This window comes from Cetorhinus maximus, chromosome 28 (assembly GCF_964194155.1).
Source record: "Cetorhinus maximus chromosome 28, sCetMax3.hap1.1, whole genome shotgun sequence".
Taxonomy (NCBI): Eukaryota; Metazoa; Chordata; class Chondrichthyes; order Lamniformes; family Cetorhinidae; genus Cetorhinus; species Cetorhinus maximus.
The window spans coordinates 17,803,540-17,822,416 of NC_135906.1; the positions used below are offsets into that span (position 1 = coordinate 17,803,540).

General features: G+C 46.0%; 1 protein-coding gene across 2 annotated transcripts in view; it reads left to right on the forward strand.

The window, feature by feature from the left end:
- LOC144668861 (DENN domain-containing protein 1B-like) overlaps positions 1 to 18,877 on the forward strand; it is a 57,075-nt gene that overhangs the window by 22,408 nt on the left and 15,790 nt on the right. The window contains exons 6-18 of one of the 2 annotated variants that reach the window (XM_078531288.1): positions 2,427 to 2,496; positions 3,500 to 3,580; positions 4,970 to 5,044; positions 6,121 to 6,174; positions 6,891 to 7,001; positions 10,971 to 11,071; positions 11,224 to 11,269; positions 12,207 to 12,308; positions 14,600 to 14,725; positions 16,536 to 16,637; positions 17,216 to 17,306; positions 17,446 to 17,486; positions 18,027 to 18,098. In XM_078531288.1, coding sequence (XP_078387414.1) covers positions 2,427 to 2,496; positions 3,500 to 3,580; positions 4,970 to 5,044; positions 6,121 to 6,174; positions 6,891 to 7,001; positions 10,971 to 11,071; positions 11,224 to 11,269; positions 12,207 to 12,308; positions 14,600 to 14,725; positions 16,536 to 16,637; positions 17,216 to 17,306; positions 17,446 to 17,486; positions 18,027 to 18,098 — 1,072 coding nt within the window. The remainder of the gene's footprint in view (positions 1 to 2,426; positions 2,497 to 3,499; positions 3,581 to 4,969; positions 5,045 to 6,120; positions 6,175 to 6,890; positions 7,002 to 10,970; positions 11,072 to 11,223; positions 11,270 to 12,206; positions 12,309 to 14,599; positions 14,726 to 16,535; positions 16,638 to 17,215; positions 17,307 to 17,445; positions 17,487 to 18,026; positions 18,099 to 18,877) is intronic. The other variant, XM_078531290.1, reaches the window with a different exon arrangement.

Here is an 18,877-nt window from a genome sequence, read left to right on the forward strand (position 1 = left end):
AGGTAAAATCACACAGATTGCCAAAGCATTGCTCTGCCAATAGACTAAGGGAATTCTCTGGAAAAAAACAGTTCAAGATGTCCTTAAAAATGTCCAGTTTTCAGATTTTGCTGGTTTTTGGATAGCTAGATTTGAAGTACTGTACCTATGTATTTCCAAATGGTATTCCTGGGGTTGAATTTTATATCCTGTGGGCGGGCACGCAATTAAGCCCACTAACAGCGCAATTATCTCCGATTTTTCACAGCCCGTCAAACCTTACGGTTGGCGGAAGGGCAAATCAGCCAGGCGGACTTTGCATTTTTCATCAAACCTCATCCAAGGGCAGCATGACATTTCCGTTATGAAATAAAATAAAAATAACTATCTGTGGGAAGCATTTTTATCAGCTATATTTTCAGGTGATTGATTGTGATGCATGGACATTTTTTTTCAGCTCTTAAAACCTTTTATTTGATGATTTTTCAGGTCTGCAGCTCCCTGATGCATCTGTCTGCCTTCAGGGAGCTTTCTCGCAGCGCTCACCTGCGCCCACGGTGACATCATTGCCCGCCCTCTCCCTGCCCCCACCCTAGCAGCGCTAAGCATTTCAGCGCGCGTTTCACGCTGACCGTTAATTGGCCAGCCAGTGTGAAATTGTGGTTGGGGGGTGGATCTCCGTGTCCCTATTAATAAAGCCTAGGTTACTGTATACATTATTAACTGCTCTCTCAACCTGTTCTGCCACCTTCAATGACTTATGCACATACACACCCAGGTCCCTCTGTTCCAGCACTCCCTTTAGAGTTGTACCCTTTATTTTATGTTGTCTGTCCATGTTCTTCCTACCAAAATGAATCACCTCACATTTCTCCGCATTGAACTTCATCTTTCACTTGTCCGCCCATTCTATTTTTTAATTCATTCATGGGATGTGGGCTCCACTGACTGGGACAGCATTTATTGCCCATCCTTAGCTGCTCTTGAGAAGGTGGCGGTGGGCTGCCTTCTTGAAACGCTGCAGTCCATATTGTCTACCAATTGGACTACGTCCTTTTGAAGTTCTACACTACCCTCCTCACAGTTCACAATGCTTCCAAGTTTCGAATCATCCATAAATTTTGAAATTGTGCCCTGCACACCAAGGTCTAGGTCATTATTATGTATAAGCAAGAGTAAGGATCCCAATACTGACCCCTGGGAACTCCACTACACACCTTCCCCAAGCCCGAAAAACATCCATTAACCATTACTCTCTGTTTTCTGTCACTCAGCCAATTTCATATCCATGTTGCTACTGTCCCTTTTATTCCATGAGCTGTAACTTTTTCACAAGTCTGTTGTGCAGCACTGTATCAAATGCCTTTTGGAAGTCCATGTACACCACATCAACAGCATTGCCCTCATCAACCCTCTCTGTTAACTCTTCAAAAACACCAGCAAGTTAGCTAAACAAAATTTTCCCTTAACAAATCTGTGGTGGCTTTCCTTAATTAGCCCGCATTTGTCCATGTGATTATTAATTTTGTCCTGAATTATTGTTTCTAAAAGTTTCCCCACCACACCAAAGTTAAACTAACTGGCCTGTAGTTGCTAGGCTTAAGGATGTAACATTTGCATTTTTCCAGTCCTCTGGCACCACCCCTGAGTCTAAGGAAGACTGGAAAATTATGACCATTGCCTCTGCAACTTTCACTTTCATTTCCCTCTGTATCCTTGGATACATCTCATCCGGTCCTGCTGCTTTATCAACTTTAAGTATAGACAGCTTATCCAATACCACCTCCTTATCAATTTAAACCCTTCTATTAATTACCACCTCTTTCACTGTGGTCTGGATAGTATCTTCTTCCTTGGTAAAGACAAAGTATTTATTTAATACCTCAGCTATACCTTCTTACTTACTTGCTTTTTCACTGCCCCTCTGAACCTTCTATATTCAGCCTGATTCTCCGTTATGTTATCCACCCAACATCTGTCATAAGCAAACTTCTTCTTCTTCATCTTAAACTCTATCTCTTTTGTCATCCAGGGAGCTCTGGATTTGTTTGTCCTATCTTTCCCCTTTGGGAGAATGTACCTTGACTGTGCCTGAATTATCTCTTCTTTGAAGGTAGACCATTGTTCAGCTACCATTTTTCCTGCCAACCTTTGATTCCATTTTATTCAGCTGAGATCCGTTCTTACCCCATTGAAGTTGGCTTTCTCCCGGTTAATTTTTCTTACTCGGGATTGTTCTTTGCCCTTTTCCATAGCCAACCTTATGATACAATGATCCTTGTCCACCTCATTCCCAGGAGTGATCATTGAAAAAGTATGCAACAAGATAATTAATAATAAAGCAAGTACTTTTTAAACTGTTAATTGCACTGGAACTGTTTTTGTTCATCACTCCTTTGTACTGGGGCTCTGCAGCTTTTTCATTTGTTGCTCCGTTTGTCTTCTAGTTTCCTGCCCTGGTTTGAAGTTTTCTACAAGCTCCTAAACAATATAGCTGACTACGTAGCAAAAGGACAGGTAAATATTACAACATGTAAAATACACCGCTGTATAACCAGAGTAAATATTATACTGTAACACACAGTTTGCTATAGGATATGAATACATATCGTTCACTAATCAGAATTAATAGGTTGATTCAGAGCTTGCTACACACTGAGTGACAGCGTAGAGATCCATCCATATTGTCCCATCAAACACCCCCAGGGCAGGTACAGCACGGGGTTAGATACAGAGTAAAGCTCCCTCTACACTGTCCCCATCAAACACTCCCAGGGCAGGTACAGCATGGGTTAGATACAGAGTAAAGCTCCCTCTACACTGTCCCCATCAAACACTCCCAGGACAGGTACAGCACAGGGTTAGATACAGAGTAAAGCTCCCTCTACACTGTCCCCATCAAACACTCCCAGGGCAGGTACAGCACGGGGTTAGATACAGAGTAAAGCTCCCTCTACACTGTCCCCATCAAACACTCCCAGGGCAGGTACAGCACGGGGTTAGATACAGAGTAAATCCTCCGCTACGCTGTCCCCATCAAACACTCCCAGGGCAGGTACAGCACGGGGTTAGATACAGAGTAAATCCTCCGCTACGCTGTCCCCATCGAACGCTCCCAGGGCAGGCACAGTACAGGGTTAGATACAGAGTAAAGCTCCCCCTACACTGTCCTCATCAAATACTCCCAGCACAGGTACAGCAAGGGGTTAGATACAAAATAAAGCTTTCTCTACACTGTCACCATCAAACACTCTCAAAGCAATTGCAGCACGGGTTAGATGCAGAGTAAAGCTCCCTCTACGTTGTCCGCATCAAATACTCCCAGGACAGGTACAGCTCAGGAGTAAGACTCATTCTATATTGTTCAAACAAAACAACATAATTCTCCCAGATTGCACCATTTCCATTCAGAATGCTTCTGGCCTTTGCATTTGCTGATGTTTTGGGGAGCTTGCTGCTTTTTCTAAGTCCATAGGTCTGCTTTCTGTGAGCTGTAATGTCTGTGTGTTTATTTCTACAGGACAGTGAAGTGAAAGAGCTCTTGAGTGCTCTGTACGCTCACCCACCTCCCCAGCCAGACTCTCCACTCAATCTTGGATTTGTAAGTAAAGGAAAGAAAGAAACTGCATTTATTTAGCACCTTTTACAATCTGAGGACGTCTGCAACCATTTCATAGCACCCCCATCACCACTCACTGGGCTGTGCAGCATATGCTTGTTAAATATGCAAAAAACTACCCATCATTTTATACACGTTAGGGTCAGTGATTAAGTGGAATTGTGATTCAGTCAGTAAAACATCTTCTAATGTGATAATGAGCCAAACAGACCAGCAAGGCTACGCTGAACCTTTGGGGTAAGCTGGGGTGCAACAGGTGGTCTTAGTGATTCTGGATGGGGAGCCGCTAAAATTGGCCAACTATCCTTATGGAAGGTATGTCTGCCCTATTTGTGTGAATAGTCTGAAGTCACTCACGATCTAGACTGACTGACATAAGGTTTCTTTGAAAGATACACTTTCATTTCTATAACACCTTTAATTAACTCAGGATATTCCAAAGCACTTTAAAGCCAATTAAGTAATTTTGATGCAAAAGCAAAATACTGCGGATGTTGGAAATCTGGAACAAAAATAGAAAATCCTGGAAATATTCAGCAATCCAAACCCACGACCTCTTTCATCTAGAAGGACAAGGGCAGCAGATAGATGGGAACACCACCACCTGCAAGCTCCCCTCCAAGCCACTCACCATCCTGACTTGGAAATATATCGGTCGTTCCTTCACTGTCGCTGGGTCAAAATCCTGGAACTCCCTCCCTAACAGCACTGTGGGTGTACCTACACCACATGGACTGCAGTGGTTCAAGAAGGCAGCTCACCACCACCTTCTCAAGGGCAACTAGGGTAATAAATGCTGGCCTTGCAAGCGATGCCCAAATCCCATGACTGAATAAAATAAAATCAGGCTGCATCTGTGGAGAGAGAGAAAAACAGAGTTCATATTTCAGGTCGATAATGTTCTGTGATGTAAAGTACTTTTGAAGTGTAGTCACTGTTGTAATTTCAATTTACACAAAGTAAACTCCCACAGACTGCAATGAGATAATGACCAGACGATCTGCTTTTGTGATATTGGTTGGATAAATATTGACCAGGACACTGGGGAGAATTCCTCTACTCTTCTTTGAAAGAGTGTCATGGAACCTTTTATGTTTATCTGTGATGGCAGATATCTCATCTGAGAGATGGCACCTCCAACAGTGCAGCATTCCCTCAGTACTGCACTCGCAGTGTTGGCCTGGATCATGCTCTCAAGTCTCTGGAGTGGAGCATGAACTCACTAGAGTTCTGACTTGGAGGCAAGAGTGTTACCCAATGATCCATGGCTGACAACAAGTGAGAGATTTTTCCTAACACAAAGATGATAACATATACATTGTAATGTGATATTTTGGAATGAAAAATAATTGCACAATACTGTCTCACAAGGCCCAGCAGCTGGGAGTTACAACAAGACGGTTTCTGAAAGATCAGAAGAGGGATCCTAGTAGTGGTATGCCGTCGGTGAGTCGGGCAAAACCCGATAACCAAAGCCACTATACTGGAACTGATCAAATTAACCCAATAACTAAACAGCACCTAACTCTACCCATGCATGCTGATCAAATTAATTAGCAACCTATGCTGCCTTTTATGTAGAACACTTGCTATCTGCAGACTAACCTGTTCTCTAATTGTGCAGATTGTCAATCTTTCCTTTATTAACAAGGGTTTCCTGTTTAGCAAAAGTTGCTCTATATTTCAGCCTTTATAATCTGAATGGTGGAATCCTAGTGACTGTGGAGTCACTTCATGAGACAGGGCCCCTGAGACAGAGCCCCTGAGACAGAGCCCCTGAGACAGGGCCCCTGAGACAGGGCTCCTGAGGTAGACCCCTGCAAAGGCTCAGCCCAGGAAGGCTAGGTCACCCCCGGCAGGGCAGTCCTGAGTGAGCTGACCATTGGATGCTTCTTTTCCTCCAGGCCTCCTGCAGGCTGCACCCTTCCTCCTTTACAGACTAAAGATCACAGATTTCACATTGTTGAGCCTGCCATGTCTTCCGCAGAGACCCGGGGAAGTATACATCTGAAGCCTACGACTTGACCTAGCAGTAACCAGGGTTCAGAGAGAAATCAACTGCCCATCAGAAAAGAACAAATCATCCTTGGAACGGCCAGTCCCACTGGCCAGACCAGTGCACCTATTCCACGATAGAGTGACAAACTGCCCCTCTAGAATGCCAATGACCCTCTCTGGGACGAGAGAGCTGAAGGAAAGGTTGGAGGAGAGGGTGAGGGGGAACAGAACAGGGTGGGAGAAGAGGGTTAAGGGAGACAAGGGGAGGTGAGGGGTAGGGAAGAGGAGAGGGGAGGAGGGGGGGAGTCAGGCTCCAGCATTTTAATGAGCACCACAAAACATTTCTTACTTCAATCTTGTTTGCCTTGCAGCTCTGTTAACCATTTTGATCATTATTCTTGTTAATCCCTTGTGGGATCCGTACTCCTAAATTCTAATCTCTTTGTGATTTAATCACTGACAAATGAACACTCTGCAAACTGTACGTTTTATAAACATAACCTTTCATCTCTTTTTACCTCCAGCTTTCTTACTTTATTGCCCCTGACACCAACAGCTTGCCTACGATACCAGAGAGTGTAAGTATGACTCAGTGTTCAGGTGGTTGGTGGGGGGTGTTGGGGGGGTAGCGAGTGCTGCTGGCTGACTAACCAGGGAATATCTCAGTGGGAAATCTGTCTGGGTTTCCCGTTGACCATAGATGGACATGCAGGTAGTTTCTCAAACATAGACCAAGAACCCATTCGATTTACAGCATACGCAGATACACAGTCACCCATAAACTCGCACACACACAGAGATGGCTGACTGCAATATATTTATACCTGAATCAGGAATTGAAATCATAATGAACACAGAGTTCTCCAATCATCCTACTATCCTCAATCCCCATTGCACCCACCCTCCGCCCCCACCATCATCCACCTGTGAAGGAAAAGATATTAGGGATTGACAACAGTTTCTGCTTTGTTCAGGTGTTTATCCTGTCTAGTTCCTTTGCATCTTTCCAGAGTCATTGAAGTCTCCCACCTACCAGGCAGTAGCGCTGAATTCTATAGGGAAAGAGAATGCACACATAACAATTTTATCTATGAACATGGAGGGATCTGTGCAGTAACACTTAACAAGGGAGGGATTTGCTCTGTTGAGGTAATGGGAAGGGGATTGTTCAGTGCTCTGTTGGATAAGGTTTCCATTTATATGGATTCAGTTTTACTAGTAAGATACCAAGTAATGTTATATAATATGTTTGCTCTTTGTTTCCCAGTTCTGTATAAATGTATTTGTGTTACAGAGGAACCTGACAGAATATGTGGTTGCTGTAGATGTGAATAACATGCTACATCTCTATGCCAGTATGCTTCACGAGAGGCGCATTATCATCACTTCCAGCAAACTCAGCACAGTAAGTGCCAGCACAGACAATGTCATCCCTCCGATGGCATTTCTCCCCAATTCTCTTAGAACACTTAACTTTAACAGTCTCTATCTACAGGGTACAACTGTGACATTCTATCTACAGGGTTAAGCCATGACAGCCTCTCTACAGGGTTCAGCTGTGACTGTCTATCTACAGGTTGCAACTGTGACAGTCTACCTAAATAGTTCAGCTATGACAGTCAATCAACGGGGATCAGCTGTGACAGTCTATCTACAGGGATCAGCTGTGACAGTCTATCTGCAGGGATCAGCTCTGACAGGCTACCTACAGGATTCAGCTGTGACAGTCTATCTTCAGGGTTCAGCTGTAGCAGACTATGTACAGGGTTCAGGTGTGAAAGTCTATCTACAGAGTTCAGCTGTGGCATTCAATCTACAGGGTTCAGCTGTGGCATTCAATCTACAGGGTTCAGCTGTGACAGTCTACCTACAGGGTTCAGCTGTGATAGTCTATCTAGAGTTTTAAGCTGTGACAGACTATCTTCAGGGTTCAGCTGTGACAGTCTATCTACAGGGTTCACTGTGACAGTCTATCTACAGGGTTTAGCTATGACAGTCCATCTACAGGGTTCAGCTGTAGCAGTTTATGTACAGGGTTCAGGTGTGACAGTCTATCTACGGGGTTCGGCTGTGGCAGTCTATCTACAGGGTTCAGCTGTGGCAGTCTATCTACAGGGTTCGGCTGTGGCAGTCTATCTAGAGGGTTCAGCTGTGGCAGTCTATCTACAGGGTTCAGCTATGACAGTCTATCTACGGGGTTCGGCTGTGGCAGTCTATCTAGACGGTTCAGCTGTGGCAGTCTATCTACAGGGTTCAGCTATGATAATCTATTTACGGGGTTCAGCAGGGACCGTCTATCTACAGGGATCAGCTATGACAGTCTATTTAAAGGGTTCAGCTGTTGATGTCTATCTACAGGATTCAGCTCTGACAGTCTACCTACAGGGTTCAGCTCTGGCAATCTATCTAGAAGCTTCAGCTGTGACAGTCTATCTAGTGGGTTCAGCTCTGACAGTCTATGTACAGGGTTCAGCTGTAACAGTCTGTCTACAGGTTTCAGATGCGAGAGTCTATCTAGACAGTTCTGCTGTGACAGTCCTGTGACAGGGTTCAGCTGTGACAGTCCATCTGCAGGTTTCAGCTGTGACAGTATCTAAACGGTTCCACTGTTACAGTTCCTTGACAGGGTTCAGCTGTGACAGCCTTTCTACAGCTTTCAGCCGTGACAGTGTATCTAGGCAGTTCTGCTGTGACAGTCCCTCTACAGGGTTCAACTGTGACAATCTATCTAGATGGTTCAGCTATGACAGTGTCTCTACAGGGTTCAGCTCTGACAGCCTACCTAGACAGTTTCGCTGTGAGTCTCTCAACAGGGTTCAGCTGTGACAGTCCATCAAGACGGTTCTGCTGTGACAGTCTATCTGCAGGTTCAGCTCTGAAAGTCAATCTAGATGGTTCCACTGTGACAGTCTCTCAACAGGGTTCAGTTATGACAGTCTATCTAGATGGTTCCACTGTGACAGTCTCTCAACAGGGTTCAGCTATGACAGTCTATCTAGATGGTTCCACTGTGACAGTCTCTCAACAGGGTTCAGCTATGACAGTCTATCTAGATGGTTCCACTGTGACAGTCTCTCAACAGGGTTCAGCTATGACAGTCTATCTACAGGGTTCAGCTGTGACAGTCTATCTAGATGGTTCCGCTGTGACAGTCTCTGGACAGGGCTCAGCTAAGACAGTCTATCTGCAGGGTTCAGCCATGGTAGTCTATCTACAGAGTTCAGCTGTGACAGTCTTTCTAGATGGTTCCACTGTGACAGTCTCTCAACAGAGTTCAGCCATGGTAGTCTATCTACAGGGTTCAGCTATGAAAGTCTATCTACAGGATTCAGCTGTGACAGTCTATGTAGATGGTTCAGCTGTGACAGTCTCTGGACAGGGCTCAGCTAAGACAGTCTATCTGCAGGGTTCAGCCATGGTAGTCTATCTACAGGGTTCAGCTATGACAGTCTATCTACAGGGTTCGGCTCTGACACTCTAGATGGTTCAGCTGTGACAGTTTCTGGACAGGGTTCAACCATGGTAGTCTATCTACAGAGTTCAGCTGTGACAGTCTATCTAGATGGTTCCGCTGTGACAGTCTCTCAACCGGGTTCAGCTGTGACAGTCTATCTAGATGGTTCCGCTGTGACAGTCTCTCAACCGGGTTCAGCTGTGACAGTCTATCTAGATGGTTCCGCTGTGACAGTCTCTCAACCGGGTTCAGCTGTGACAGTCTATCTAGATGGTTCAGCTGTGACAGTCTCTCAACAGGGCTCAGCTATGACAGTCTATCTACAGGGTTCAGCTCTGACAGTCTACCTAGACAGTTTTGCTGTGACAGTCTATCAACAGGGTTCAATTATGACAGTCTATCTAGACAGTTCCGCTGTGACAGTCTATCCGCGTGTTCAGCTCTGACAGTCTTTCTAGATGGTTCCACTGTGACAGTCTCTCAACAGGGTTCAGTTATGACAGTCTATCTAGATGGTTCCGCTGTGACAGCCTATCTCCAGGGTTCAGCTGTGAGTCTATCTACAGGGTTCAGCTATGAAAGTCTATCCACAGGGTTCGGCTCTGACAGTCTATCTAGATGGTTCATCTGTGACAGTCTCTGGACAGGGCTCAGCTATGACAGTCTATCTACAGGGTTCAGCTGTGACAGTCTATCTAGATGGTTCATCTGTGACAGTCTCTGGACAGGGCTCAGCTATGACAGTCTATCTACAGGGCTCAGCTATGACAGTCTATCTACAGGGTTCAGCTGTGACAGTCTATCTAGATGGTTCAGCTGTGACAGTCTCTGGACAGGGCTCAGCTAAGACAGTCTATCTGCAGGGTTCAGCCATGGTAGTCTATCTACAGGGTTCAGCTATGACAATCTATCTACAGGGTTCGGCTCTGACACTCTATCTAGATGATTCAGCTGTGACAGTCTCTGGACAGGGTTCAGCCATGTAGTCTATCTACAGGGTTCAGCTGTGACAGTCTATCTAGATGGTTCCACTGTGACAGTCTCTCGACCGGGTTCAGCTGTGTCAGTCTATCTGGAGAGTTCAGCTGTGACAGACTATCTAGATGGTTCCGCTGTGACAGTCTCTTGACCAGGTTCAGCTGTGACAGTCTATCTGGAGAGTTCAGCTGTGACAGACTATCTAGATGGTTCCGCTGTGACAGTCTCTTGACCAGGTTCAGCTGTGACAGTCTATCTGGAGAGTTCAGCTGTGACAGTCTATCTAGACGGTTCCGCTGTGACAGTCCCTCGACAGGGTTCAGCTGTGACAGTCTACCTAGAGGAGTCTGCTGTAAAAGGTCTGGAGCTAAAACACACAAACAGTTCAGATTTGGACCTTGGTCCATACAGAGTTCTCTGATCTTTAACCAGGTCAGCAACGGTGTGAATTAGCTTCAATGCCTCTGGCTTTGAGAGGAAACTCTCAGGAAAGCATCTTGTTCCTCAGCCCAGTCAGTTGGACCTGCTGAAAAGTGCTCATGTGCTGGGGTATAGGATGGCCCCATTAATCACTGCCTGGATTCACTTGTGTTTGCACTATGGGTAAGTTATGGAGGTGGGTGATGGCACTATGGGACCACACTCATCTGTAGGATATGGGCAGGGGGAAGATTTCCTTTTCACGTTCACTTCTTCCCGGTCAGAATGCACAGGGTGCCCACTCAGCACTTGGCTGTGGTGATGAGTTCCATCAATATTTCTCACTCTCTGGTACCATGTTTACAACAATCCCAAATGTTGTTCTGTCATCCTCCCTAATTGTCCTCTTCTGACAATATTAGGGAAGACATTACACACAATCTGCTAGGCAGTGGCCACAGGTTGTAGTTAATTGACTGTGATTTATTTATCCGTACATTGCTATTTTTTTCTGTTCCACAGTTAACTGCTTGTGTACACGGCTCAGCTGCAATGCTCTATCCCATGTACTGGCAACACATCTACATCCCTGTGCTCCCTCCCCATCTCCTTGATTATTGCTGGTAAGAAAACCGTTCCTTTCCCTCTTTCCTATTGGTTGTGGAGGCAGAGGTGGTAAACAGCAGACACCTCAGTAATGGCTGGCATTGAGCAGGTGCCAGAGGTGAAAGATCAGCGTGTTAACCCTTTATCTTGTTGCCTTTTGTACTTACAGTGCTCCAATGCCTTATCTCATAGGGATTCACTGCAGCCTAATGGAGGTGAGTGACTCAGTATGTGTTGCTATCTCACTAATTGACATTGCTGACAAACTTCTTTCTTCAAACAGTCCAGCCAAACTTCACATCCTGACTATAGTCAAGAAACAAACTTTGACCTTTGGTGAGTCTTCATTGTCTCTGTCTGCTGATAAAACAGTAACATTCTCCTTGTCCTTAGACTTGGTTTGCTTCCGGCCACTCTCACACCAGGGTAATGAACAAGGTCAAATAGATAAATGCAGGATACTGCTCAGAATAAACAGGGATAGAAGAACAAGATTGTGGGTTCTAACCATTCTACAAGGGTTCCAAACATGATTCAGTGACAAAAACAAAAATAAAAATACCTGGAAAAACTCAGCAGGTCTGACAGCATCTGCGGAGAGGAGCACAATTAACGTTTCGAGTCCGTATGACTCTTCAACAGAACTAAGGAAAAATAGAAGAGAGGAGATTCGGGTAGACATTAAAGGTCACATTATCTTTCACAGTAGAGCGGGAACTTCTCCCAACATTCCTCCCTTCACCACCACAAAAAACATAATCGCATTGCTGTTTGTGGGATCTTGCTGTGTACAATATGGCCACCACATATAGCTACATAATATAAGCTACCAAATATCAAAACCCAAGTAATAAGATGAAACACTTTGAGATATGTTGAGGTGACGAGACACTGAACTTGTCCCAAAGGGATTTCTAGTGCTTTATTGTCTGCAGCTCTCCAGGCGAGTGTCTCATTGGTGTGAGGATTAGGTTGTGATACAATGGACATTCTCACAGGTCTAGACTGTGGTATCAGAACTGATTGTGGAGAAGCCAGTGGAAGTAGCAACCAAATGTAAGTTCACCCTGACAGAGCCCCTGTCTTTCTCAAAGCAAATGAGAATGCAAAAAATGAAAGTTTGTATCTTTCAGATATCCCTTTCTCTTGCAGCGAGCGAGAAGCAAAGCTCTGGAGGATGTGGTTATATTGAATGTTGACTCAAACACCCTGGAGTCGCCATTCAACGATCTGGAAAAGCTGCCATCAGACGTGGTGAGTTCACAGTGACAAATCAAACCGTCACATCCACTCTATACCAACAATCACTGAAAGATCGTACATCATCGTCCTTGAAGCAAAACCCCATCGGTGGTGGTCACGCTAGTCATTCCCCTGACCCCCACTCCACACATGTCCAGACTATCCTGGAACTTATAGCATGGGATTGGGCCTGACACCTGGAAATCTTTTTAAGTCCAGAATCCTTCTGTTTAAATTCAGCTGTAATGGGAGATGTTGCTACAGCGGGGCGGGCGGGGGGGAGGGGGTGTTGGGGTGGCGGGGGGCGGGCGGGAAGGGGGAGGTGACAGTGCAGAGTGTTGGCAAGGGGTGAATGGAAAGGTCCACCTGCGCAAACTGGCAATGCACAGTGCAGCACCTTAACTTCAACAACTTGCACTCTTCACACTTCCCCTGACTAAATATAGGCTTCTGTGATGTTGCAGCATTCATGAGCAAAGCCCCACGTTTGATCCATGAACAACTGGGGCAGCGACATTCGCCTCACTCTGTTCCCAGGAAGGGCAGTGTTGGGACGACTGGTACACAGTGCAGAGAGCAAAGCAATAAACACTACACATTACAGAGAGTGGAGCAATGAGCAGTGTGCAGTACAGGGAGAGGAGCAATGAGCAGTGTGCAGTACAGGGAGAGGAGCAATGAGCAGTGTGCAGTACAGGGAGAGGAGCAATGAGCAGTGTGCAGTACAGGGAGAGGAGCAATGAGCAGTGTGCAGTACAGGGAGAGGGGCAATGAGCAGTGTGCAGTACAGGGAGAGGAGCAATGAGCAGTGTGCAGTATGAGGAGTGGAGCAATGAGCAGTACGCAGTACGGGGAGAGGGGCAATGAGCAGTGTGCAGTAAGGGGAGAGGAGCAATGAGCAGTGTGCAGTATGAGGAGTGGAGCAATGAGCAGTACGCAGTACGGGGAGAGGGGCAATGAGCAGTGTGCAGTAAGGGGAGAGGAGCAATGAGCAGTGTGCAGTACGGGGAGAGGAGCAATGAGCAGTGTGCAGTACAGGGAGAGGAGCAATGAGCAGTGTGCAGTACGGGGAGAGGAGCAATGAGCAGTGTGCAGTACAGGGAGAGGGGCAATGAGCAGTGTGCAGTACAGGGAGAGGAGCAATGAGCAGTGTGCAGTACAGGGAGAGGAGCAATGAGCAGTGTGCAGTACAGGGAGAGGTGCAATGAGCAGTGTGCAGTACGGGGAGAGGAGCAATGAGCAGTACACAGTACAGGGAGAGGAGCAGTGTGCAGTACAGGGAGAGGAGCAATGAGCAGTGTGCAGTACAGGGAGAGGAGCAATGAGCAGTGTGCAGTACGGGGAGAGGAGCAATGAGCAGTGTGCAGTACGGGGAGAGGAGCAATGAGCAGTGTGCAGTACAGGGAGAGGAGCAATGAGCAGTGTGCAGTACGGGGAGAGGAGCAATGAGCAGTGTGCAGTACGGGGAGAGGAGCAATGAGCAGTGTGCAGTACGGGAAGAGGAGCAATGAGCAGTGTGCAGTACGGGAAGAGGAGCAATGAGCAGTGTGCAGTACAGGGAGAGGAGCAATGAGCAATGTGCAGTACAGGGAGAGGAGCAATGAGCAGTGTGCAGTACGGGGAGAGGAGCAATGAGCAGTGTGCAGTACGGGGAGAGGAGCAGTGAGCAGTGTGCAGTACGGGGAGAGGAGCAATGAGCAGTGTGCAGTACAGGGAGAGGAGCAATGAGCAGTGTGCAGTACGGGGAGAGGAGCAATGAGCAGTGTGCAGTACAGGGAGAGGAGCAATGAGCAGTGTGCAGTACGGGGAGAGGAGCAATGAGCAGTGTGCAGTACGGGGAGAGGAGCAATGAGCAGTGTGCAGTACGGGGAGAGGAGCAATGAGCAGTGTGCAGTACAGGGAGAGGAGCAATGAGCAGTGTGCAGTACAGGGAGAGGAGCAATGAGCAGTATGCAGTACGGGGAGAGGAGCAATGAGCAGTGTGCAGCATGGGGACCAGTGCAATAAACATTTCACAGTGGGAGTGTAGAGAGCAGGATGCTGTTTGACGATAGATTCATGGTATTGGAACGGTGCATAGTGTGGTATACAGGAACCGGTGTGGAGCGAAGTTCAGAACAGTTCAAGAATCAATGTGAGGGACGCTGTGGTGACGGGAATGGTGAGGGGCACTGTCTGGATAAAGGGACCTAAAATTATTTCAAAAGCCACAGAATTGGCTGCAGGAGGTGAGCGTATAAACATGAATTGTGATGGTTCTCCCTCAATGATGTTTCATCATCTGTTTGTTCCGTATATTCCAGGTGTCCATTCTGAAGATGAAGTTAAAGAAGCAGTCAGCAGTGACTGGTGACGTGGTGGCACGGGCCTTTCTCAGGGCACAGGCAGCAATCTTTGGAAGCTACCAGGATGCCCTTAAGTTTAACGCTGTAAGTGTCCGCAGCCACTCAGACTCAGCTGCATCTCCTCCACCTGCACCCTGTCTAACGCACACACTGAGTCCCAGTATTCAGCATGGATGGTTCTCTACTACACTCACTCGCTATTGAAAGCACCAATCACCAACACCACCACCTGCAAGTTCCCCTCCAAGTCACTCACCATCCTGACTTGGAAATATATCGCCGTTCCTTCGCTGTCGCTGGGTCAAAATCCTGGAACTCCCTCCCTAACAGCACTGTGGGTGTGCCTACACCACATGGACTGCAGCGGTTCAAGAAAGCAGCTCACCACCACTTTCTCAAGGGCAATTAGGGATGGGCAATAAATGTTGGCCCAGCCAGCGACACCCACATCCCGTGAATGATTGATTGAATTAAAAAAAATCTTTCCCTTAACAGTTCTAATCCCTCTGAGGACCCTGAAACACCTCAGCTGAGAAACAGGGAAGATAAACCCGTACTGTGGGCACGAAGATAGAAAGGAAAAGAATGAATTGGTAAAAGAGACAATGACATAAATTGGAATGTAGCGATTAACTGGCAAAATAGGCTTTGAAATGTCTGCAGATGAGGTGAGGAAGGGAGAGCATTTGGGCAGTGAGGCATTCTGAGACACAATAAGTCTGAGTAGGAGCTGGTGCATGAGTTAATTAACGATCGAGGGAGGAGAGTGTGGTAGAGCACATTGGACAGTCAGCAGAGGCACAGGGGAAGAACGTTCAGAGACCTTTGACCAATTGTATTGTTGAAATAGAGAGAAACAAGAAAGAATGTGATGGGACAAGAGTGTTTGATCATTAATTCGCTTGTAGGTGCTGTTTTAGAGTGAGAACATCCTGTCCAGATACATGTACAATGATCAGAATTGTAGAAATTGAATGATTTTATCTTTAGTTGTGACATGGTGTTAAATTTAAAATTTAGTTTCCTCAATGGCTTGAGGTGAATTATCAGCTGGTATGACACGGTGCCATCCAAACTGTTGCTGCCCAGATAACTGATCCCACATGGGACAATTGTGGTGCTTCCTACATCAGGTAGAGGCTCCTGATCTCCATCACTACCCCGCAGTGTGGCCATTGGTAAAAAAAGGATAGGGTGTAATGGAGAGTACTGAAACTTTATTGATGGCTATAGGAATATCCAGACATGGTATAGGACAAGGCCATGGAGGGCTTTTTTTACACGTCAAGTTATTGTGATTTGGAATGCATTGTGGAAAGGGAAGCCGATTCAGTAAGTGAGGATTAAAAGATAAACACCTTCGGGCCTCTGGAGAAAGAGCAACAGAGTGGGTCTTTCAAAGGACTGGAACAGGTACAATGGCCTCCTTCTATGCTGTTAGCTTCTTTTTCTTTATTCTTTCATGGGATTTGTTACCCATCCCTAATTGCCCTTGAACTGAGTGACTTCCTAGGCTATTTCAGAGTCAACCATGCCGCTGTGAGTCTGGAGTCACATGGAGGCCAGACCAAGTAAGGACAGCGGAATTCTTTCCCTAAAGGACATTAGTGAACCAGATGGGTTTTTACAACAATTGATGGCAGTTGTCATTCCTGAGACCAGCTTTATATTCCAGATTCTATTAACTGAATTTAAAGTCCATGAGCTGCCGTGGTGGAATGTGAACCCATATACCCAGAGCGTTAGCCTGGGCCTCTGGATTACTAGTCCAGTGGCATTGCCACTACGCCACCATCACCCTGGTCTCTATGACTGGCAACAGCTTAAACACCCTAATGAAAAAAATGAGAAAAAGGAGAAACTATTAATGGAATTTGTTTCCCTGTGTATTTAGGATGAACCAGTCACGTTTTGCGAGGAGACGTTTTTGAATCACAAGTCTACCTTGATGAAGAATTTTCTGCAACATGCCGTGCACCTTCAGCTGTTCAAACAGGTGAGACTTGGTGGGAGCCTGTGTGTCAGGTATGAAACCAGCCATTTGAGGGGGTTTTGCTAAGGCTTCTTGATCAGTTGAATAATCCTTCAATGTCGAGGGTAGATACTCCCAATGCTCTTTCATTCAGCATTCCAAATTTTAGAAAAAACTTGGAAGTTTACAGCTGAGAAAGCACTCAGTCAGCCCAGCAAGGCTGTTCCAGGTCTATGCTACAGCAATCCCAAACTAAACCCACTGCCCTGCTCCCTCCCCAGAGCCTTGAATCTATCTCCACTTCAAATATTTATCCAAATTTCCTTTAAAAGATGCAACTGTCTCATCCTCAACCAATCCCTGTGGCAAAACAGCTCTTGCTTCAACAGTCCCTGTGTAATTAAATTTCTCCTAACCCTCTCTCGACTCTTAACATACATTTTAAATTGGTGGCCATCATCAATGACTTCCCCATCACCCTTGGCCCCATTCCACTCACTGCAAGCAGTGTTTTGCCAATTCACCCCATCCATTAAATTTCCTCTTGTTCAATTTGGTCCATTGGAAATAATTTGTTTAATTCTTCTCTGGTTTGGATTCAGTTTATAGACAATCGTCTGGAAAAGCTTAACCAAGGGAAAGGATTAACGGATATATTCGAGGAGGAAGTCAATCTGGGCGGTTATTCATCAGGTGAGGGCCTAGGATCCTGAGTTTACTCTCTCATCATCCAACGCAGACACCAGGCTGCCACCCCCTGCAAAGCTCCTCTTTACCAATAAGCGTTAACTTTATGTTCTCCCTCTCTCTCCCTCCCTCTCTCTCTCCCCAGGCTGCTCCAGGTCATACCAGATGTGGATGCAAAACTTTAAGGTAAATATAAACAACTGTTTCTTTTAGTGATAAAGCCAGATGAGGATCAAAGTTTGGGACATAGCCGGGGTTGGTGAGAAGATTGAGAAGACACAATCCAATAACACTGTGATTGGATTTGAAAAGCCTGTGGACTCTAGGAGCAAGAGAAAAATATGAAGGGGAGCAGCTAGGAGGAAGCAGGACAAATGAGTTAGAGTAACACAGTTAGTCTTTATTTCTACACAGTGAGGATTCAGGGGAAAAGGGAGGAGGGAGAGAGGGCAGAGTGTAGGGAACAAAAGAGAGGGTGAAGTATCAGGAGGAGGGAGAGAGCAGGTGGAGTGTAGGGAGAAGGGAGGGCAGAGTATAGGGAACAGGAGACAGCACAGCATGGGGAAAGGCATGGGGATGAGGTCCATGGGGTGAAGGTGGATCCCGAGGCTGCTCCTGGAACTGAAGCCTGGAGAAGGTAATAAAGTTATTGAGTTTGAAGGTGAATTTTGAGGGGCCTGTTGGAGTGGGACTATCTAATGTTTTAACGGTTGACTCTGTTTCCAGAAAGGTGGCGGAGCCCTGATTCAGACAGTGAGAACCAAAACCAATCCAGCCATGAAGAACATGTATAAATACGTAAGTACAGAGCTAAAGGGCACTCTCTTCTCTGGGTCAGTGTGATCTCTCAGAGCTAGTATTAATGAGCTGTCTAGACAGGCTGACGGGTTAGTTGTGTTCTCAACAGGGAGCTGTCAATATTGGGAAATATACCAATTGATGGGACTGAAACTGCTGCGAACAAATAAGACCTCTCGTCTTAGGAATTACAGATATCAAACAACTCATGCAGAGCTCATACTTGTCAACAATCCTACTGACGCAACTTGTGTCTCTCTTGTGCTCACTATCCAATCAAAGTCACCTGCTATCCTGTATCCTTACCTATATCTTATGGAACCACCCTTCCTTGTCTCTATAACCTTCAGAGATCTTTATTCTCCTCCACTCTGACCTATAAACCATTCCTGATTTTAATGGCTCCGCCATTAGTGGCCTTGCCTTCAGCTGCCTGGGCCCCTAAACTCTGGAATTATCTCCCTCCACCTCTTCATTCTCTCCTTCTCTTTCCTTCTTTATGACACTCCTTAAAACCTACCTCTTTGACCAAGCTTTTGGTCACCTGCCCTATTATCTCATGTAACTGGTGTTAAATTTTGTTTGCTAACACCCTTGCGAAGCACCACAGGACATTTTAGTCTGTTAAAGCTTGTTAAAGACTCAGTCAGTCTGATATAGCACCAAACCAGAGAAAGAAAGATTGAAAGATTTAGAGATGGTAGTGATAAAGGGAGAAGGGTGGATATGAGGTGGGGAGACAATGATGTTCAAGATGCAGGAATACTCACTTGGTTTGA